The sequence below is a fragment of the Lissotriton vulgaris genome, chromosome 7, assembly GCF_964263255.1.
Source record: "Lissotriton vulgaris chromosome 7, aLisVul1.2, whole genome shotgun sequence".
NCBI lineage: Eukaryota > Metazoa > Chordata > Amphibia > Caudata > Salamandridae > Lissotriton > Lissotriton vulgaris.
Window position 1 is genome coordinate 132543398 of NC_141695.1, and position 24078 is coordinate 132567475.

General features: G+C 48.5%; 1 protein-coding gene across 1 annotated transcript in view; it reads right to left on the bottom strand.

Moving 5' to 3' along the window:
• LOC147700998 (phospholipase A2 inhibitor and Ly6/PLAUR domain-containing protein-like) overlaps nucleotides 1-18854 on the bottom strand; it is a 54839-nt gene extending 35985 nt beyond the window's left edge. Inside the window, exon 1 of the mRNA XM_086929819.1 lies at nucleotides 18742-18854. Within this exon, the coding sequence (XP_086785945.1) occupies nucleotides 18742-18790 (49 nt within the window). The 5' untranslated portion in view covers nucleotides 18791-18854. The remainder of the gene's footprint in view (nucleotides 1-18741) is intronic.
• Between the last annotated feature and the right edge of the window lie 5224 nt (nucleotides 18855-24078).

Genomic DNA, 24078 nt, shown 5'->3' on the forward strand with positions numbered 1-24078 from the left:
TAACTCGATAGTCTTTTTCAGAGTTTGGGATCTCGTAGCTGTGAGCGCTTCTCCGTAACTGTGGGGTCTGGTGTGCACTTCCGAGCGTTCCGGCGTGAGCATCTCATCAGGTAAGTAGGTACCTTGTATTCAATAAAACCTTACACATACACATTACGGTGTGACGTTAGGCATTTAACCCTGAGCATGTCAACACTGGCACATTATTCCTGAGCAATACCATGGGCATCCAACACTTTGTGTACCTCACCACTGCATACATTAGGCTCACTTAGGCAGGTAAATAACATTCGCAGGGGCCCCACAATCCTCATGGGTATAACAGCCGGGAATCAGCATAAGATCAACCAACTGGCGCAAAACATCAGTATACATTGGCATCAAATAACATTAACAACAGGGGGTACCCTTAAGATAGACTCGGCCCACATTTAACCTGGGGCATCAATCCTTGGCATGAGCAGATACCTTTCAGTAGGCAACCATATGCCCCCCTATTCTTCTAGGCTTCCTTAGACATTTCCTTCACCAGGCTTCCGTAATAACTGGCAACCCATACAGCAGGGACCTATATCTGCAATGGGGGATGATGCTCTCCACCCCAAAATATTCAATAAGGGCAACCTGCTTGCTCCCGAGTTGTCTGGTAGGGCAGTTAGGTGCAGGAGAGTCAGGGCAGTTCAATACTTCTGGAGCCCAAGTCGCAGGTGCCCTCTGCCAGACGGGGCACCTGATAAGGCAACACAGTCCCCGGGGCGGGCACCGGCAATGTACCCCGTTGCCCTCTCCAGCCCTGCACACAGTCTGAACAAGGCCCCACTCAGCAGGCTATTCCGGGGCTCTTCTTTCGCCTCCTGGACCTCCTTTCTCTCAATGCTGGCTCGAGGAGCACGCGGGGCACTCTCTCCCTATACGAGAGCCCCGCGGAAGTCAACTCTTCCCCTCTGCTCAGGCTCTCAGGTGCTGCTCCTACTCGCGGGTGCACATACAGGCGGGGCAGCCTTGCGGCCGGCTTGACTTGCGGGGCTCTCCTTTCACCCGGGCCCCACCTGCACTTCTGCAGCCTCACTCTTCACGTTGGAAGGGCTCCCACTCCACACGGAGCCCCACAGGCGACGCGCTGCCCTCCTCCCGGGGCGCTCACCGGCGGGGTCGCCTCCCGCTCCGGTCTTTACCAACAGGGCTCCCTTTTCGCTACGGGAGCCCCGCGAAACACCTCCGGCTGGCTTCTTGCTACACCCGGGCCCCTCCTTTCTCACGAGGACCCGGGGCTCTCACAGAAGGCCGCCTCACTCCAGCGGACCAGCACAATCGGGGCTCCACTGCAACTCTGCCGGAGCTTCTTCCTGCCTTGTCAGGCTGCCCGGCCGGCAGCCAATCGCTGCTCTGCCCTCGGGGGCGTGACCGTGCAGGCCAATCCATGCGCGGCGGGCTGGGGACGCGGCTGGTGATCTCACCGGCGCCCCAGCCACGTGATGCTGGCACTCTCGGCTTCGGGGCCTGGCGCGGCCCACTCCTCACTCCGGTGGCCCTCTCCTGGCACCGGGGGCCGCCGCACCGATGCCCACAGCGGGGGTCTCCTCGACGTCGCGCCGGGCTATGTACAACCGGCGAGAGGCAGCGCCAACACTCCCCGGGCTGCAGCGGTGAGGACAGTTGCATTAAGGGGTAGGCTCCGTTTCTTTAATTATTTATAATACGGCAAGCGTGCCAAAACGCGTGTAGACTCTTCCAGCGCTATTCCCCTCACAGTTCCTTCAGGCCACACAGTCCCAGCGCTTCTCTTCCCACCGCGCTTGCTTGGCAGTCCAGGGGCAAATTATCTGAGGCAGGTCAGCAACACTGGGATCAGCACGGCGCTTTAGGTTTATAGCGCTTAGGGGTACAGACAGTCCCAACCATCAGCCTCAGGGGCACACTTCTCACCTCCTGGGCGCTTCTTCCGTGCAACGCTGGCGTGGTTCAAGGTCCCACCAAGTGTCAGGGACCTATGGGGAGGCCCTCCTTCGTCAGGGGCCCGGGGGACAGCAGAGGGGGGGGGTTGATGGGCGCAGGGCCCAGCTCACAGGACCATGTGGCGGTAACACGTCGCAGCAGGTCCCCTCACGTTCCTGTCCAAGTCCTGTGTGTCTGCATGGTGGCACTTCCCACTTACTTATACCCTCCTCCCAGGCAGTCCCAGAACCTTCTAGAATGTTGGCAAAGCTGGTCTAAACTGGCTCAAGAGGAGGGGGTGAGCACCCTGGGTGCCATGCTTTCCCTCCAAAAGCTAGGGGTGACTGGGTACCTAATGACTAGACTGCTAACCTCCTGCAGTCAGGTGGCACACACATAGCCTGGGCATCCATTTTAAAAACACAGCATTTCACCAGGGTACATTTTACACCATGGGGGAAATTTACAAGTGCTCACACCATTACATGACATTCCATAGTAACTAGGTGTCTCACACCACACATGGCCTATACAGGTGTATTACCATGGGGGAGACATTTCAGATTAGGGGGGCAAAAGCGAAAAATTTGGGGGGAAACGACCAAGTCCAACACAACTCCCCCCAGCCAAAAGCCAGGGTAGACCAATCATTGCCTTGATGGACTTCCCTGCTTGGGGCGGAAAAAGGTGGACGCAGGCCTGCAACTACAGGAGCACCTGCAGTTTCTCCTCCACTCTGGAACCTGATGGCTCTCTCTCGCATCCCTCCCTTCAACAACCAAACCACCCCACTGGTGTTCTTTAGTGGGATGTGACCAGGACTGGCCTCTAGGCCATCCAGAAGTCTCTGGCCCCTGTTTCCTCATAGAGTGGGAGGCTTTAGCCTCAGGCTCGAGGTACCCTGGAACCACTCTCCTCCTTCCAAATTGCCACTGGTCCACCCACCTGGGGTCTACACCCTCAGGCTGACCAGCCCTTAGGGGTGAGGCTCTCCTCCCCTACCTCTCCTCCTAGGGTTCCGCCATCTCCTATGCGGGACACCCTCAAAACACCACTTTCTCCCCAACCTGGAGTCGAAACCCTCAGGTTGACCCTGTGACAGGGGCGAGTCCTCCCTCCCCCTGCACACCCTCCCAGAGTTCTGCACCCTCCTAACTGGAGTAGTACCCCTGAGAGTCAAATCCGGGGGGACTCTAGTTACAGATGTCAAACCCACCAGGTCCGGCAAACCCTCAACCTGGCCACCCAACCCGGGATCTGCGCCCTGTGGCTGAGCCGGTGACAGAGGAGAGACCTTCCTCCCTCCACACCCCCTCCCAGAGTTCCGTACCCTCCCACCGGGAGAAGTACCCCTGGGGGTCAACTTGGTAGGGACCTTAATTACAGGTTCCCCACCCTCCAGGTCAAGGAACCCCTGAACCTGGAACCCCAGTCCAGGATCTAAACCCTGTGACTGGTCCGACCCCCGAACCACTGGAGCTCTGATTACTGATGCTCCGGGTTCTCCTGACATGAGGGGATTCCCTTCACGAGAAGGCACATCAGGACAGCCTCGGCTCCCAACCTGGGGTTCCCTAAAAGACCTCTCCAGGCCCTGTGACTGCGGTTGGGGCAACTCGGGACACCTTCCAGTCTCACTCCCTCCTCTAGATGGGATGTGAGGCCCTACAACCCTCTCACTGTCCTGGGACCTAGCTGGGCCATTCCTCACCTCCTCCGCCTCGCTGGGCCAGAAGATCCCTGCGCCACTCCCTCCAGGATCACTGCCCAATGTCCTCCCAGACTCTCTGGCACTTACCCAGAGGTCGGCCTCCCGTGCAAGTTCCCTGGGGTCTGAGAACCCGCACTTCAACAGATGGTGACGCAGACTTGGGAGACAACTCCTCAGCATGTGCTCCCGGATAGCGGCATGGCACAGCCCTTCCCAATCCTCCACTGCTCTCCTCACCACCCAATCCTCCAATGCAGTCTAAAACTCCTCCTCAAACTCTCCCCAGGACTGGTAGGACAGTTTTCCCCTGCCCCTGAACACTAACCCGTCCCCCTCTTCCTAGGAATCAGGCACTGTCTCCTGGGCTTCGGGAGTGGGACTCCTTACACTGGACCTATACTCACTGCCACCACTGGACCCCACCCTCCCTGGTGTATCCAGACTCCTAGAACCACTGTCAGGGGACAACCTACCTCCCCGAGCTAGTCTCTCTCTGGCATAGGCCCTTTCCGCCTCTGCCATCCTCCCCTGGGCTACGACCATTTTTGTCTCTAGCCTCTGCTCCATAACCCTGAGCTGCGCTAACTCCGTGGCCTGCTCCAACCTGAGCTTCTCCAGCGCTAGCTAATGCTCCCTTTCTTCCCTCCTATCTACCCACTCTTCTGGGGACAGGGAAAGGGGTGGGGCAGTGCCCCCGGACTGGACCCCAGGGCAGGACTCCCTATCTATGGGGTCCTCAACAGCTTTTGGCATCACTGCCCTGTCAAACTTTTCCTCCTCTTCATCGGGGTAATTACGCTCCCGGGTTATGGATGGGGAGCCCTCCCACTGGCTTCTACCGAATCCACCCTTCAAATACTCGGGGGGGGGGGGATAATCAGACAAGTCCCCACCGATCTCTAAGGGCTCTCCCCTCTTAGGGGCCTCATAGAGAAACAACTTCCTTCTAATGTTTCCTACTGGGGGTATCCCTCTCTCTTTGAGAAAATCTATCACTTCCTGCTAGGTGTACTCCATCAGTTCCACCTCATCATAAACCAACCGCATTGTGGTGAGGCTTCACGGGACACACCCACAGTGGAACAAGGGGACACAATTGAAAACACTATTCGGGAGGAAGCAATACAGAAAACACAATATTCAGCCAAACAATAATCCCCACAAAAAGGCTGTGATTACTCTCAAAGCTCTAATTATGGTGTAACCCGTGGCCGCCGTGGTACTGCGCAAACGCAAGTCCAATCCCACCGCTTGCCACCAATGTAGGAAATGGGGTTGCCAAATCTCCAGGGGGGGGTAGCATGGAGCAGAGCGGGCAGGCCCAAACTTCGGAGGACATGTGAAGCACTCGACGCAGTACCCACAGACGACACTCCAGGCACACCACAAAAGAGACACGACACCGCCTCTGGTTGGAAAAAAGAAGTAGTTTAGTAGTATCTCCAACCTGCAAGGCAAAAATGCAGAACAGTGGTAATCACAACAAGGCGCTAGCGAGTGCCAGGGCAGTATATGCCCAGGGGGGGAATTATGTACAAGGTAATTGGGAACAGGGCTGAAACTGTAAATAAGTCTAAATTGTCCAGCTGCAATATAAAAAGGTTAGCACTTGACATGTGACGTCAGCGACATCAATATGGGGGAGGAAAACACTAGGCGTGGGAGCCCATTAAGCATAAAAATAAACCATTAGGGGTAATAACCCAAAATAGCTGGCATTGGCATCTCCTGCATAAAGAATAGGGATCACCCAGCATTAACATCAAGCAGGAACACCTGTCATAGAAGGCACATCAAGGATTACTCCTCCATCCACCTGTGGGAATAAAACACTAGGCAGAACTTGTAATGCCTAAACATGTGGGCATTCAACTTTAGGCACAAACACATTGAACACAGGGCCTCAACAGCATATCTGTAATCAACCGGTACTGGATAACTGCTCAGCCCGGGACCTGCATGAAAGCATGAGGGCATCAAAATTAGGTATCAGTCTCATCACCTTAGGCCAGGGAGATGACCATCTCATCAGGTAAGTAGGTACCTAGTATTCAATAAAACCTTAGGCATACACATTACGGTGTGACGTTAGGCATTTAACCCTGAGCATATCAACACTGGCGCATTATTCCTGAGCAATACCATGGGCATCCAACACATTGTGCACCTCACCACTGCGTACATTAGGCTCACTTAGGCAGGTAAATAACATCCGCAGGGGCCCCACAATCCTCATGAGTATAACGGCCAGGAATCAGCATAAGATCAGCCAACCAGCGCTAAACATCAGTATACATTGGCATCAAATAACATTTACAACAGGGGGTACCCTTAAGATAGACTCGGCCCACATTTAACCTGGGGAATCAATCCTTGGCATGAGCAGGTAACTTTCAGTAGGCAACGATATGCACCCCTATTCTTCTAGGCTCCCTTAAACATTTCCTTCACCAGGCTTCCGTAATAACTGGGGACCTCAGGGCAACCCATACAGTAGGGACCTATATCTGCAATGGGGGATGATGCTCTCCACCCCAGAAAATTCAATAAGGGCAACCTGCTTGCTCCCGAGTTGTCTGGTAGGGCAGTTAGGTGCAGGAGAGTCAGGGCAGTTCAGTACTTCTGGAGCCCAAGTCGCAGGTGCACTCTGCCAGACGGGGCACCTGATAAGGTAACACAGTCCCCGAGGCGGGCACCGGCAATGTACGCCGTTGCCCTCTCCAGCCCTCCACACAGTCTGAACAAGGCCCCACTCACTGGGCTATTCCAGGGCTCTTCTTTCGCCTCCTGAAACTCCTTTCTCTCAATGCTGGCGCGGGGAGCACGCGGGGCACTCTCTACCTATACGAGAGCCCCGTAGAAGTCAACTCTTCCCCTCTGCTCAGGCTCTCAGGTGCTGCTCCTACTCGCGGGTGCACATACAGGCGGGGCAGCCTTGAGGCCGGCTTGACTTGCGGGGCTCTCCTTTCACCTGGGCCCCGCCTGCACTTCCGCAGCCTCACTCTTCATGTTGGCAGGGCTCCCTCTCCACACAAAGCCCTGCAGGCGACGCGCTGCCCTAATCCCCGGGTGCTCACCGGCGGGGTGGCCTTCCACTCCAGTCTTTGCCAACGAGGCTCCCTCTTCACTACGGGAGCCCCGCAAAACACCTTCGGCTGGATTCTTGCTTCACCCGGGCCCCTCCTCTCTCACAGGGACCCGGGGCTCTAACAGGAGGCCGCCTCACTCCGGCAGACCAGCACAATCAGGGCTCCCTCTTCACCACGGGAGCCCCACACCACTGCAACTCCGCCGGAGCATCTTCCGGCCTCGTCAGGCTGCCTGGCCGGCAGCCAATCGCTGCGCGGCCCTCGGGGGCGTGACAGTGCAGGCCAATCCGTGCGCGTCGGGCTGGGGCCGCGGCTGGTGATCTCACCGGCGCCCCAGCCACGTGATGCTGGCACTCTCGGCTTCGGGCCTGGCGCGGCCCACTCCTCACTCCGGCGGCCCTCTCATGGCACTGGGGGCCGCCGCACCGATGCCCACATCGGGGTTCTCCTTGACGTCGCGCCGGGCCACGGAGGTGATTCCCGGCTATGTACAACCGGCGCGAGGCAGCACCAACATTTCCCGGGCTGCGGTGGTGAGGACGGCCGCAATAAGGGGTAGGCTCCCTTTTGTTAATTATTTATAATACGGCAAGCGCGCCAAAACGTGGGTAGGCTCCTCCAGCGCTATTCCCCTCACAGTTCCTTCAGGCCACACAGTCCCAGCGCTTCTCTTCCCACCGCGCTTGCTAGGCAGTCCAGGGGCAAATTTTCTGAGGCATGTCAGCAACACTGGGATCAGCACGGTGTTTTCGGTTTATAGCGCTTAGGGGTACAGACAGTCCCAACCATCAGCCTCAGGGGCACACTCCTCACCTCCTGGGCGCTTCTTCCGTGCAACGCTGGCGTGGTTCAAGGTCCCACCTAGTGTCGGGGACCTATGGGGGGCCCTCCTTCGTCAGGGGCCCGGGGACAGCAGAGGGGGTGGTTGATAGGCGCAGGGCCCAGCTCACAGGCCCATGTGGCGGTAACACCTCGCAGCAGGTCCCCTCACGTTCCTGTCCCAGCTCTGTGTGTCTGCATGGTGGCACTTCCCCCTTACTTATACCCTCCTCCCAGGCAGTGCCAGAACCTTCTAGAATGTTGGAAAAGCTGGTCTAAACTGGCTCAAGGGGAGGGGGTGAGCACCCTGGGTGCCATGCTTTCCCTCCGAAAGCTAGGGGTGACTGGGTACCTAACGAACTAGACAGCTAACCTCCTGCAGTCAGGTGGCACACACTTAGCCTGGGCATCCATTTTAAAAACACAGCATTTCACCAGGGTGCATTTTACACCATGGGGGAAATTTACAAGTGCTCAAACCATTACATGACATTCCATAGTAACTAGGTGTCTCACACCACACATGGCCTATACAGGTTTATTACCATGGGGGAGACATTTCAGATTAGGGGGGCAAAAGCGAAAGATTTTGGGGGAAACGGCCAAGTCCAACACTCCCCAAAGAAGGGTACACCATAGGGTTAAAAGATGTTGCCCTAGGAAACATTCCAGTCACAACAGCTCTCAATACACTTTTCATAATGGCCTTAAATACATACAAAAGGGCAAACACACCAGAGACAACCACAAAGATAATGCAACTTAAAGAAAAACAATGCCCAAACTAGAGGGCAATCAATACAATGCCAAGCACTTCAAAAGAAATAAATAAAGGATTTGAGCACCGGTGAAATACAACATAATGTACTAGACACCCTAGAGAGAGTTTCAAGCTGTAGGACCACACGTGCACGACAACATGTCATGAGATGCTAAACACCATCAACAAAGAAAAAGAACTTGAGCTCCAGTGAGCGGTCTCTCACCCGAGGTCTTTAGCGCCAGAGGGTCTTGATTCAGAGAACCGTTCAGTTGTGGGGAAGTTATCCTTGTCCCTAGTGCAGTCCCGCAAGTAACTCTGAAACGGTGATCGCAGGCATAGATTTCACTGTAATGTTCTGGTGCTGGTCTGAAAATGACTTTGCTCGTGTCCCATCACTGGTCGGCTCGGTGGCATAGAGGCGTATACACCTCATCATTACCATCGTTACCATGTTAGGCACGCTAGGTGCCATCACGCTTCGTGACGTTAAGGCCAGGAAGTTTAAGGCCACAGCGTGCGAGTTGTAGCCACACCAGGAACTCCACACGGATACTTCGAGCTCCATGTCGCAAGTCACAGCACCAAACACGCTTAAACTCACAACCAGGGACAGCGCCCTGTTTCGGACAAAGATGGCGGCACGCTGTTACGCTTCCGCCGGATGGTTCACGGCAAAGATGTGTTGTACAAATTGTCGACGGGCAGTGGGACAGACGTCACAGATAATGGCTGGAGGCGATTCGAAACAGGTAGGGCTGCGTGCGTGGAGGGTATGCGCGCAGTGGGAGACTCGAGAGCAGTTTGAACGACAGCAGTTAAACTGCTGTGCCACAGTAACTGCAAAAGCACCCAGAGTTGAACATTAAAATGCTTTCACTCACCCGGAAACACGTGGCCACAATCACCACTCTACCTGACATGTGCATCGGTTGGCCAGATGTGCCGCCTCTCACAATGTCTATCATTGAAAACACGCCAACATTGCCTTTGTCAGAGACTCTTCCGCGAATGACAAAATTATCCACTTGTCAAAGAGGATACCACTCCTAAAGTAACAAGACACACAGCCAGATACTCTGTAAAAGCACTCTACATGGCACGGGTGGGCAAGCTTGTTGTACTTCAGTGAAACCTTTGACTGGAGAGACTGTTGAGAGAATGAGTCTTCTAGAGGACAGCAGGCTGAAAAGTAGGTTACAAACGGTCTTGACAAACGCCAATCCACAAACAGACTGCCGAGTGCTGCTGTAAAATGTTCCTCTTGCTTATTCAGGACAGCGCTGCCAAGATACACAGTCACTTTGAAAGCCCTCTCTGCTTAGAAAGTTGACCACACCTGTAGGCAACCAGTCCAGTTCTCATGCAGGTTAGCAGCAGACATCAACAAAAAACACACGCTCAGGGTGCAGGCTGTCCAGGTGGAACAGGACACTGGTGGGGGTCAGCTGGGGGTTACCTTTTAGTTTCAATTTAAAGTTTTTAAAATTCTTTGGGCCAGATGTAGGTCGGTCGGTAACGGCCGAAAATCGGTATTTTCGGCTGTTACCGACCGGTATTCAAGAATTGGCATGTAGGGGTACAATTTTACAGAATCGGTAAATTTACCGAAACGGTAAATTTACTGATTCTGTAAAATACCGAATCGGTATTTTTACCGAATCGGTAAATCTCAGATGTAGGTGGGACTCTTCTGAGTCCCAAAGGCCTACAAAATCGGTATTTTACCACACAATCCTATTGTGTGGTAAAATACTGAATTCAGGTGTGCATGCACATGTATGCATGCACACCTAGCCATGTGGCAGACAGACATGCCCTTAGGGCATGTCTGTGTGCCACATGGCGCACATGCCTATTTGTGGGGTGCCAGAGGGTGTCAAAGTGACACCTCCTGCACCCTTGCAAAATTCGGTATTTACCGATTCTGTAAATACAGAATTGGTATTTCCCATTGATTCCTATGGGCTTCAAAGCCCATAGGAATCAATGGGAAATACCGATTCTGTATTTACAGAATCGGTAAATACTGAATGTTACAGATTCGGTATTTCCACATCTGGAAATACCTACATATCCACCCCTTAGATTTACCGATTTTTAATTACCGAATCGGATAAATTCGGTAATTAAAAATCGGTAAATCTATTCTACCTACATCTAGCCCTTAATGTGTTAAGTTCCTTTTCTTGTAGTTGCTTGGTTCCTTAGTTGGCCTTTATCCTTAGTTCACGCGCAGGTTCATCCTGTTGACAATCGTCGCCAAGTTGTAGTAAAGGAAGATGAAAGTACAGATATAACCCCACCAGGAACAAGCTCCCAGCAGCTCAGCCTGAGTTGACCAACTGACATTGTGAGCCAGAGAGTCGCCCAGGCACTCTATGATGTCATGAACATTCTATTCAGTGAAGAACAGCAGAGAAGTAATTTACTACACACACACTTTCTGATGGTTCTTAAAAGAGAATGAGTGGAGTTGGGTGAAAGAGGTACAGGTAACAAAGCCTCTGCTGGGTGTCAGGTCCGGATCCCAACTCCATTGATCCAGATCCCATCCCCTCAATAAGTTTAACCTCTCCATCATGAATCTTGACCTGCTACATGGCTTGCTTGTTCCACAGAATCCAAACATCAGGGTAGGTAAGACAAAGCACCTCTATCTTTCTACTGCTTTATAACCTTATAGCTATAGACATAAAAGTACATGCAAACGTAATACAAAATGATCACGTAAAACATGAATACTATCATTAGAAATATAAAATGCATAAAAAAAGGGGCATATTATCAAGGGGGTTTATCTCCGCTTTTTTGGCTTTAAAAGCCAAGAAAGCAGAGATAAAATTATCTCCCTATTACCTAGCTGTCGCTAACACCAGTTAGCGACAGCTAGTGGGAGATAGCGACCATCTTGAGCCCCACTTTGCATGTCAGTGATATTTATCACTAATGACATGCAAAGTGGGCGTGCCAAGATGTTAGCGACTGAAAACAGTCGCTAACATCGCTATCTCCTATTACCAACTTTTGGAGATATTCGCGCTAAGCGCGAATATCTCTAAAAGCTAAAACCTGCCCTGAGCAGTTCTTAACCATGCTATCCAATGGGAGGTGGATAACATGGCTAAGAGCATTAGCTCGGTAATGCATGAATATCGCTGGCTTTTCAGCGATATTCATGCATTGCGGCGATTTTTATCGCATTTGCGATAAACTTTGGTAATGCCAAGGTTTATTTGCGTAAAAAATCGCCGCAGCTCAGCTGTAAATTTTTGTCTCTAACCAAGCAATAGCGATAATTATCGCTATTGCTTGGTAATATGCCCCACAATTCGTAGAAAGTGCATGTAAAAATCCAGCAAATGGTTATATAAAAAAACAAATCACATTTAAAAAGAATTATACATTGGGTAAATATAAAAACAGACATGACGCATATGGGAAGAGGGAACCTTCAACGAACCAACAACATAGCGCCCAAGAATTTGGCAAACCCTCAAGCATATCATGCCTGGCAATCAGATCTAAGTATGCCAAGAGCAGTGCTGTGACTTCTCGTACACAACTGTAGGCAAAGGGGCGAAAGCCAGAAGGAGCGAGCACGGGCACAAGCAGGGAAACGAAAAAAAAAACGGGAGGCAGTTTTCTTTGAAGGGTTGCACACAAGGTAAGCCGCCACTTCAGAGGCAAGCCACTTAGAGGTGAATGATTTCAGTAGTAAAGTGCCCACGGTAAATTGGAAATACGACTTTCTATCCAACAGCACTGTAGTGGTGTCCCAAAACTGCTCAAAGGCACAAAACGTTTTAAAGTCAAGAAACTCGCATGACGGAGTAGCATTGTCTGCTCTGTGGACTTCATCAGATAGTGTTTTTGCCCAGTAGAGCTTTTTCAGAAGTTCTTTTGAGGTGGTCAGGCCCACAGATGTTAACTCTAATCAATCAACTAAACCAATATAAACAAGCGACTGGTTAATAGGGTAAAGGCACCGAACATTTTCTGATAGCGATGTGGTTCAATAACCTCCTCAGGTGCATCGACATAATAGACTGACTCTGGGGTAGGCCGTAGGCACCTCCAAAACCGCAGCGGGCGCAGGCGACATTTACCCTCCACCATTGTAAGGCCGTGTCCTATGTCAGAGGGTAGGACAGACCCCTGGCGGGAAGGAGGGCAGTAGTTGAAATTGTTCTCAGATCTAAGGAACTCCTCAATGATGGAAGAGCCCCAAAGCTCTGCCCTGTAGAGAGCAGAGCCTAGGGCCTTGCATCATAAACCGGAAGGGCTGGTGCTTGGGTTACTACGGGAGTCTCGATGGCCCCCACTGCCTGTCTGTGCTGCATCACCGCCTTACTAACATGGGGCTTCCATGTTACATGGATGCCGACAGAGTAACACCCACACTGGCAAATACATCCACTCCCTCTAAAGCTGCTCCCTCGGATTCCAATCTGGCTGTAAACGATGTGTGCGGATTAAAAAGCATCAGTTTGGTCTTGGCAGTATTGATTTCCAACTTGGCCTAACATCTCAAATAGAGGAGTTTGCCGCCATGGTTGGCAGAGCTTTCCACCTGCCTGTGCACAGGAACTAGTAGTAAAATCACTCTCTGATTTGTGGGTGGAGACTTGTAAGGCTGCATCTAGGTGCAGACTGACACTTGGCTATAGTGAACAGCAAAACAAATGTAGTTACACCTAAAAACCAACCAGGTGTGCCTGGTAGTAGTATATATGCATGTGTATATTTCCCTTTCTGAATAGGCGCCTGTGAAGTAGATGAGACTTGTTAAAAACTCGTATCTCAAAGAGCAGTTTAATGACAAGAATACATGTGTTAGGGCTGTGCAGATTAATAATATATATTTATCACTATTACAACGCAGACTTTGCTGTACTCGTTTTATGACTTGTTGAAACATGTCACTTCAAATCAACGCCATCATCGTTTAAAAGCTAACAGGTGATGGCGCTCAGCCTTACGCCTTCATCTTATAACCAGTCGGCCCTGCACTGGGCTATCGATGGCCCTAACTGGCCCACAGCACACAAAAAAAGATCCTAGAAAGTTAAAACACATCACCACACTAACAATTGTTTCAATACAGGTGCGTCTGCAACTGCAGCTCGGGGGGCTCATTTACAAGCCCGTGCGCCACGTTGAGTGATGCCCCGGCGGCTGCATGATATTTACTAGCACACATGATAAAGGCAACATGCATGGCTTCACATGTGCTTGTAAATATCGCCCCTTTTCACGCAACACTTTGCATGTAAGGGGCGTGACATGGGTGTTGCTGTGGGTGTTCCTACACAACACTCATGTCCACGGATGCATTTCCAGATTTACAAGTAATCGTTAACCTTGGAAATGCGTCAGAATGCTGCACCGCCACAGGGGTGGCGTAGTGAGGCGCAACGAGGAGAAATGTTTTCATTTCTCCTTGTTCTTTTCCTCTTCCAATGCGTGCGGCGTTCTACAGCACGCATTGGAAGAGGAAATCACCACAATTGATTTTTTTTGTGCAGGATGGTGCTGCACGAAAACAGTCTCCCCACGATGTAGGCAACCTTGCTCCATGGTACAAGGGTGTCTGCTCTAGTGCGTGGCAGCAGTTTGTGCGCCAGCCATGGAAAAGCACAGATATGCAACATATTGTTGTAAATATGTCCCATCTCTGTGCTTCGAAAGTAATGCAGCGCGGCGCAGTAAAATGATTTGCGGCACTGGGCTGCGCTACTTTCTTGTAAATAGGGCCCTTATTATGCAAAGGCCACACCGGACAGACACCAAAATGTCTTTATGACACAACAGTCCAAGAAACTTGAATAAAGCCCAGCATCCACCACTGAACACAAAAACTTGATCTCTCCCCCCCCCCCCCCCACCTGCTTCGAGTGCTCTGGTCACTCCCACCCCTGGAAAAGGGTCCATCCCTACTGCGTTGGGAGTGCAATTTAAAAATGGGTTAACAGGTCGAAGATGAGTTTGTGTCCTCAAACACATGAATAATTGTGTGACACTACACACTCCAGTGCATTTACTCCATGGTGGAACACCTGCTCCCCCACTCACCACGCCCTGTCTGTATGAAATCTTTATCAGTAAATCCTTTTTGTGAGTAGGAAATCAGCGTTGTGGATTTAACACGTGATGGTGTTCTTTTTGAAAAATACTTCGTGTGTGTGTAAGTGTTACAAGCGTAGATAGCTTTGTGACTCCGGCGCCCACAGTCCTGACCTTCAGAGATAACGCGTGGTAGGGCCAGGCACGCAGATCAAATAAACCTGGAAGATTAGGGTACAGGAAACTGGTTTCGGGTGAGTGGAAGCAAAACAAAGTCCTCAGCACCGCACCCATGCCTTCGTGTTTGCACAATGACTCGCGCTGAGGCGCCTAGAGGAGAGGCGAGCGCACAAAGGTGCCTAGAGGTGAAGCGAGCGCACAAAGGCGCCTAGAGGTGAAGCGAGCGCACAAAGGCGCCTAGAGGTGAAGCGAGCGCACAAAGGTGCCTGGAGGTGAAGCAAGCGCACAAAGGCGCCTAGAGGTGAAGCGAGCGCACAAAGGTGCCTAGAGGTGAAGCGAGCGCACAAAGGCGCCAAGAGGTGAAGCGAGCGCACAAAGGTGCCTAGAGGTGAAGCGAGCGCAGAAAGACACCAAATTTCGACTTGACCTTGGAAATTAGGGGCATATTGCCAAGCAATAGCGATAATTATCGCTATTGCTTGGTTAGCGTGAAATGATTAACGCTGAGCTGCGGCGATTTTTATCGCAGATAAACCTTGGTATTACCAAGGTTTATCACAAATGCAATAAAAATCTGCCGCAATGCATGAATATCGCTGAAAAGTCAGCGATATTCATGCATTAGTGAGCTAATGCTCTTAGCCATGTTATCCACCTCCCATTGGATAAGAGGAACTGCTCAGGGCAGGTGTTAGCTTTTGGAGATATTCACACTTAGCGCGAATATCTCCAAAAGTTGGTAATAGGAGATAGCGATGTTAGCGACTGTTTTCAGTTGCTAACATCTTGGCACGCCCACTTTGCATGTCATTAGTGATAAATATCACTGACATGCAAAGTGGGGCCCAAGATGATCGCTATCTCCTACTAGCTGTCGCTAACTGGTGTTAGCGACAGCTAGGTAATAGGGAGATAATTTTATCTCCGCTTTCTTGGCTTCTAAAGCCAAAAAAGCGGAGATAAACCCCCTTGATAATATGCCCCTTAATTCTTCTAATTTCCCTGTTCCTTGTAAAGTACTCTACTTTTTCCTCATAAAATGGAAAATTGTCACCATGGTGGTCTTTGGTGATGGCCCCACTGGGCCGGGCCAGCTCACCTGCTTGAACATGTTCTTCCAAGCTATCATAATTATTTAAAAAAATAAAAGCACCACCCCTTTTAGTCTCCAAGGAACATAGGGGCATATTTACAAGGACATTGCGCCACCAGAGTGTCACTTTGTGAAGCTCTAGTGGCGCAGTGCCCTGCTCCATATTTACAATGCGTCGCTAAGCCACTTTGCATGGCTTAACCGCATGCGCGCTAGCGGGTTTTCCCGCTGTGCGCTGAAATTTGAAAATCGCGGGTTACGTGACAAAGCCAGCTCGTCATGCGCGCAGCGCAGGTAACGTCCATGACGAGCTGGCTTTGTCATCCGCATGGAAGGGGTTAACATTGCGTTGTAAACATCATACCCCTTGACGCAGTTTTCTGCGTCAAAGAAGCATGCAGTGGGTGTTGTTGTGGGCCTACCCACGCAGCACTCACTGACTTTAGACGCTTCCCCCGATTTACAAGGATGTGTCAATCTGAGGCCGCACCAAAAACTAACGCTATTCAAAAGGAGGCCTTAGAGTGACATGGTGGGGAGACATGCTTTTATCTCTCCTCGTCTTTGCTCCTTCTTGCAGCACACATAGAAGGAGTAAATTGTCATTAATGATTGTTTATGTGCAGGAAGGTGTCCCTGCAAAGCAGGTGCCGGTGCACCATGGCACTGGGGTGCCTGCATTGGCACTAGGCACCATTTTTACCGCTGGCGCAGGGGTGAGCACAGGTATTCTTGTTGATATGGTGCGTTTTTGAAATGACGCAGCTCGGAGCAGCAGGTTTGCTGGCAGCGCTGCGCTTTGCCATTTCCAAGTTGTTGTACAGTTTTTATCTTGGTACTTATTCAGGTATTCAGGAGGCATCGCCTGAGATAGACTGGACTTTAGAGATTCTAATACGCTTAGCCAACTAAATACAGCAAGTGGGGTAGGGACAGAGTCAGTCACCTGTCAGATCAACTACATTGCAGTGCATTAGTTTTTAATTAAAGAGTGATTTTATTAAAGGCAGACCAAAACGCAATATTTGCTTTCACACTGTTTTTCACAATCACTTTAAGAAGAAAAATTCCTCTGATCTCACCGAGTCACAAAGGTTGGATGACGTTTTCGGGTAAACTTGAAAAATGTACATATTTTCGGCTTCTTTCATATATTGGTCTTAATGGTATCTACACATGGCATGACCCTTCTCGTTTAGTTTATATGACAGTCATTGATAACATATGAGATAAATTATTTTGCAATATATAGAAATTATTTCTAAAAAGTTTTAAAAAGTTGGTAAATAGTTGCTAAAAATATTAAACTTTAAAAAAGAGCTGTGATTGTAATAAAACAGTTTTTGCGATTCTGAAGCAAATAACCCCATTTTGTAAGAGTTATCAAATGTATATGTGCTATATGTGTAAAGTCTTTCAGCTTGATTGATAAAAAAGCTATAATAAAATGAATGTATTTACAAATAAACCAATGAAGCCAGCAAACATTCTTTTCTCCCAAGTAACATTTGTAAGTTATGGCTTTGAGACAGAACATTCACTGGAGGTTGATATTTTGCTCGCTGATATATTCCCTCCATATTCACTATTAAACGGGAGCCTCATGAGGTTTTAGCAAAAATCTTGTAGAGCTGAATTTTCTTTTTCACCCTCCCACAAAAAGATATTGCAGTGAAAGCAGGCAAACGCCCTGATTCATGAAGACACAGGAGAACATATTTGAATCTTTGGGATAGATGAGGAATGCATAACCCCACTATTAGTTACATTTTACAAAGCAAAATTTGTTTTTTTTTCAAAATGAATAGGATATAAAAAGATACATCAAATCAGTGGCGCGCAATACCGCAGACCTTGACCTCCTTCATTCATCCACCTCAGCTCAGGGAGGAGAATCCCTCGAGCATTTGTGGTTCTCCTCTGTCCTCGTGTGTGGACCACGACCACTGAGGCTTGACGATCAAGATCTACTTTCAGGAGTGGTAGCTGCAAGATGCTCTGGGCTCTCCTCTCTTGCTCCTTTGGAAGATCTCTAGGGCTCGTCTGCTGGAGCCACCATTCATATGCTTCAGTCCTCAGATTCATACCATAAAGATACGTGGCTCTTTACCAAATAAAGATTCCACGCAACGTTTTTCTGCTCTGGTAGGTTGTTGCCTCTCTTCTGCAAAGCGCCTTGAGACCTCTTTTGGTGATAAGTGCGCTATATAAAAGCATTTGACATTTGACATTTGACAAGATGATGGACGGGCAGAGCATTGAGAAGATCAGGGGAGCTGGTGATGTGGAGTTTAGCTTTTGGATGGCATTGAATTGGCTCTAACTCAATGTGGGCAGCTGCAAGATCAAAGTAATGCTTGGAGATTCCTCGGTCCTCCTGTTTTGCAAATTCTTCTATATAATTTATTTTCCACATCTACCACTTGAGGTTTCAAATGTAGGTTCCAACAAGAGAAAGGCATTCTCTAAAATATCAATTGGGTTCCATCAAGAAGGTGGATTCATTGAAATTCATCTGAAGAAGCAGATATTGGCCATAAAACCTTTAATGCAAAGGGACATGGAGACCTTGCCAAAGGATATCCTTGTCACCACATCGTTGTGTGCACACCGCTGAATCTGGATCTTGATGTGGTGAGCGAGGGGATCACGATGGAGAGCCCATGTGTCCACTCTCCGTCAGCCCACCCATGACTACTCGCCGCCACCAGAGTAAACTTTAAATCACCCATGATGTCAGCTCTAGGGTTCTTGGACTTCTTATTAAAAACAGAATGTCCAATGACTTGAACTCAGTAGTTTGTATATGAATAAACACAGCCTTCATCCATAGTCCAAAGAAACTGCTTCCTTATTTGACTCCCAGTGTATGGGCAACAACAATTGTAAATATTTTCACTTCCTAACTCTTCATGTTAGCACATTCCATCTCATTCTGGACCCGTCCATACCATGCCTCACTATCCCTTACACTACCCAACCATACTATGCCTTTCCCTACAAAAAAACTATAAGACTTCATAAAACACACTTCTGTGCACAGCATACTATAGTACAACAGAACACAGCAAGGGGAGAAGGAACTCACCTTCAGACACAAGGGCAGCCAGCAGGCAGGCAGCAAGGAGAGCAGCCATGATGTGCAGGGAGGCAGCCTGGTCACTGGCAGTTTTCTAGATAAAGTTTTGTTCGCATTCTGAAGGGCACCTCGTGGTCAGTGGGTGTGGATTTGTAAGAAACCTTGCAAGCTGAATGTGTACAGAAGGGAGGGGTGAAACCCGAAAGCCTTTCGCTCTGGGAAGTTTGAAACATTCACTAAAGATTATGATCCTAATCTAAAGGAGGGCCGCAATAGGTGTTAACATTGAATACTCACGGCAACACTCGTTCCACGCCCCGTGAAAGGGGACGATATTTACAAAGCAATGTTTAGCCATGCAAAGTGGCTTAACGTCACTGTGTCATTATGGAGCAGGGCATTGCGGCATTGGAGCATCCTTAAAAGTGACGCTCTGGCATTGCAATGCCCTTGTAAATATGTGCCACGGTCAGTAAATAGCACCAGGTTGTGATAACTGCTGGCAGTCGCAGTCGGCATGACTCAGGGTTGGGGAAGAGGGGGGTCATGTGGGGGATGTTTAATTAAAAATGAAAATAAAAAAAATTACTTTCCCGATCCCGGTTTGTCTCTGCTCCTTTCCTGAAAAGGAAGCAGGTAGCCTGCCTACTCTCTCCTCAGCCACTCACAAAGCTGCAATGGCAGCGTTGTGATTGGTCGGGACACCAACCAGCCAGGCGTCTATGGAGAGGCCTTTTTCTCCATGTAGGCTGCATGCAGCCTACATTGATAAAAGGTAGAGTGCGCATGACTTGTGTGGTTGGCCCCAGAGGGCCAACCAAACAGTTAGCGCTCTTAGCAGTGGGCAAGCCACTCCTCCCCTGTCCTGCAGCAGAGACCCCAACCAAAACCTTCTGCTTTCTCGCAGTACAAGAAGCAGAAACATAAAATGGTATTAATAATACCATTTTATGTTTCTGCTTCTCGCACCGCGAGAAAGCAGTGGGGCGACGCTCCTCTGCCCATACAGAGGAGCCGCCCCTGACTGCTATTTGTCTGATTGCCATGAGTACATGGATTGGACGTGAATGCATGTACTCACGGCTCTAATGATAAGGTAAAGAGACGGATGTCGTTCCTCAAGACAGCAATATATTAGATGTAAATTGGCTGTATATATTCATTTCAACTGAGTTATCACTCAGCCCTCTAAATGCATAAGAACAGTTACAACAAGCAATATGATCACACGGTGAGGATCAATACCCCCACAATGTTGTTTATGATACAACATTGTAAAAAAGTCCTAAAGATAATTTATAATGCAAACATAATTTTTTCTTGCTTCGCACCAGAAAGCAATTCAATTGTAGCCAATTTGAGAAAGCCAGCATGTTTTGTCCTCTTCAGGGCTGATGAGTACTAGTAAGCAGCAAAGTGTACTGTTCCTGTAAGTGTTTGGTCCTATCCATGTAGTCAGATCCGAATGGTTCTGTTTCCCAAAACGTAGTGTTGGCCGGATAATTTTCAGATAGCCAAACACCGTCAGATGACAAAAAGTTTGGACCCCTGTTGCAGGCATCAGTCCTGTCCATGGAATGACTGAACTAGCCTGCTCTCAGTGTTTACCTGCTGTGCTGCAGTTACCTGTAGGACTTAGCGAGGGCTGCCGCATAAAGCAAGCATTTGCAATGCAATAGGTCTTGCATTTACTTGAGTTTGAGCTATTGACATTGTAAATGACAATGCTTTTTGTTTGTGTTTTGGCTTTTAAACCATAAATAAAAGGCATTGTCATTCACAATGACAATACCAAAGTCTTGCAATAGCTAGACCTATTGCTGACAAGTCCCCACACTTTGCTTTCATCTAAATGGCAGCCACACCACTTTCTTTCAGATGACCTGCATCTAAAGAAAGGTGCACGGCTGCCATTAAAGTGAAAGTGCGGTATGGGGTACTTTTACAAAAAAAATGCATTTATTTGTCAAGTTAACAATTTTTTATTTTTTTATTTTAGAGTGCCTCATGCCACGCTTTCACCTTAATGTCGCCACGCCCCTTGATTTAAGACTCGACTTGTCTAGAGAAAGGTGCAGACGCTATTACAGTAAATGTGCGATATTGGGCGCTTTACATTTTTTAAAAAAGAATTTGTTAATCAGCATCGCACTAGCAGGTGGCATTTTTGAAAGATAAAGCACAGAGTCCATGATCGGGCGCCACGCTGTCATGAAAATAGGATGGGTTGTGCCTGCAAAAGCAGCTTCATTGAAGACACTAAAGAAAATAGCGCTCACAGACTGTAGATAAAACAAACTGCGTAACAACACAAGTAAAAAGTCAAGTCCTCATGAGAGGTTACAAATGAAGACAAGGAGGTACTAAGGAGGAACTACTAAGCCTATTCATGAATCAAAAGCAACAATTTAGAAAGGACAGTAACAGGAGCCAATTGAAAAGATCGGCTGAAAAAGGGAGGAGCTTGAAGTCCATACCTGAATACAGCATGCCTCACAGAGCAGCGCAGGCACTGCCCAGGTTCGACCTAAAAAGGGATACAGAATATTTTTAGAGACACCAGAACCCCATTTCTCTCAAACAGTAGGCTTGACATGTTTGAAGAGTTTGGACAGTTTTCTCTGCTTTGTATTACCTAGCATAAATCAGAGAGTCGCCATTGGGGGAGTTAGTGGTAAAGTGTTCTGTCCAAGGACACCCCATTTATGCAGTAGATATTTAAGTGATGCAAGATTTGTGAATTTGAGCTAGATGCCTCTGCTTGGCAGATTTGCTGAAGGCAGCAATCATTGCGGCCGCCCTGCGTGATCGCCCACATAGAACTGGAGGTAGCACTTTTTTTTCTGTGTCACAGCAAAAATGTGTGAATCCCTTCCTATTTCACTATGAGGAGCTGCTAAGCATCTTGTCGCTCCAAAGATTTGAAAGTCTGGATTTCTCTTCTACTAATCATTTATAACAACTGCCCACCCAAGCCCCAGGCACCCCCCCCCCCCACGCAATTTGTATGCCTACAGTGCAGGCATGCCTTTGAGGTCACTGTGCGTAATACAAGACAGACACATTCTTTATGCTGCTTTGCATACAACTAAAGGGTATTTCGGTGCACTGGAGCCATACAGCCACAATAAGTAAATAGGTTTGTGTATAAACATTTCTGCATCAATAATGCAGCCTATAATTGCTGATTTTTCTCTCGGACTACCCATAAAAGTTGGCAACCACCGGTAAAGCCAACAGGTCTCTCCTTTAAAATGTGGGTGCAGATCTGCCAGTCTCAAAATTGTTTAAAAAAGTAACATAAATAAAAACATTTAAAAATATTGGAAGATAAGCAGGCATATATCTCAAAGCTGTACATTGACAGCTGTTTAGCAGCATAAGGCGAGAGAACTAGAAAGCAAGGCACTTTCATGGAGTGCTGAATGAAAAAGAAAGAACATAGGGGGCACATGCATCAACCTATTTAGGAAGTGCAAACGGTGCGAACCGGTAAATTAGTCCGTTTGCGCTTCCTAAATACGTTTTTGGGATGCATGAAACAATTTTTCAAAATTCGCTTTTTTTGCATTTCCTAAAAATGCGAATGCATTTAAGGAATCGCATTTGTGCGATTCCTTAAATGCAATGCATCAATTTTTTTTAAAATGCGAATTTTGAAATAGGAAGTGCAAATTAACACGAGGTTGACCCTCGTGTTAATTTGCGAAATTCTTTAAAAAAGCACAAAAATGCATTTTGGAAAGTGTCATGTTACAGACACACATGTCCTTAGGACATGTGTGTGTGAAACATGCACTTTAAAATACATTTCAGGGGTGCAGGGGGGGTCTTTTGGACCCCACTCTGCACCCTTGCAATGCATCAACAAATTGCGAATTCCAAAAAATAGAAATGCAAAACGGCATTGATTCCTATGGGCCTCTAGGCCCATAGGAATCAATGTAATGCCATTCCTTAATTGCGATTCGCAATTAAGGAATCGCAAATTCCGAAAATTAAGAAATCCCAAAAAATGTTAGGATTTCTTGATGCATAGGATTTTGCAATTCCTAAATTGCGATTCCTTAATTTTCGCAATTTAGGAAATGCAAATTACTACAATGATGCATGTGCCCAATAGTCCCCTAAATGTGAGCATTGCAAGGATACAAGTCAGCAAATCAAAAGGATGGTAAAAAAGAAGGAAAGTCGTCAAATAAGAAGCAAGAAAATGAGAGTGAATGAGCCAATGAAGGGTAAGCAATGGATGGGGTGTAATCCCTGAGTTAATTCACAATTGTTCTTTTGCAACCAGATAGCTTGAGCTGTCTGGAAGGCTGCACCCAAAAACTCTGCAACAACGAACACACAGAGGTATTTGATCAGCTTCTGAAGCATTAACAATGAGCCCACTCAAGCATGGCTTCTCAGTAGACATTCACTTTTTAAACACAAATTTGAGAAGAAAAGAAGCCACATGCTAATTATGCAATACCTAAACCTTATGTCACGCATTACACTACAGTACTAAGGGCAGACTACTATGCTTCAAAGTGTGCACTTCAAATCATTGTTAGCAATGCCCACCCAGTCAAAGATCTACAAGACCAACCTTTTAAAATTGGTTTCCACTCATGAGACTCTTGAGAAACTCAAAGGCAGATTTACAAGCCACTTGCAACATGTTTACCACACAGTTGCGTCACTTTTGTGACGCAGCAGCATCGACAACCAAAATGCACCTCCATGCGTCAGGTAAAATGTATGCAGGGCGTGCGTTCCGTCGCAAGGAAGTCCTGTAAAATTAACGCAGTGAAATCAACAAGATTTCACTGAGTCACTTTTACGTCCATACTGCGTCAAATCCTTAAACCTGCTTGAAGCAGGCGTAAGGAATGACGCAGCATGTTAGGCATAGGGCGCCCCTGAGCATTGCTGAAGTTGCGTCGCGCTTGTGACATGACTCCAGCAATGCGCTGCCCTTACGCCAGAAGATGCAACACGCATCTGGCTATCCTTGCGCCATGGTGCGTCGCAGTATAAATGGGACGCATCCGTGGTGGCGCAAGGGTATTCCTGCATGTCGCATCTTTACTGGCGCATCCCTGCTAATATGCAGGGATGCGCCAGTCCTTGTAAATCTGCCCCTAAATGTTAGTAAAGAAGTTGATCCTGTGATGTCACATGCAGTCAAATGGTACACAACACCACTGTCGATGGCACACTACACTTTTATGGTGACTCAACGTCAATGCCTGTAGTCAAGGCCGGCCTTGGCTCAAAAAGCACCCTGGGCAAAACTAAATGTGGCACCTCTTCTAATCCTCCTTCAATGCCCTCCCTCCTTCATCGCTACACTTCTAG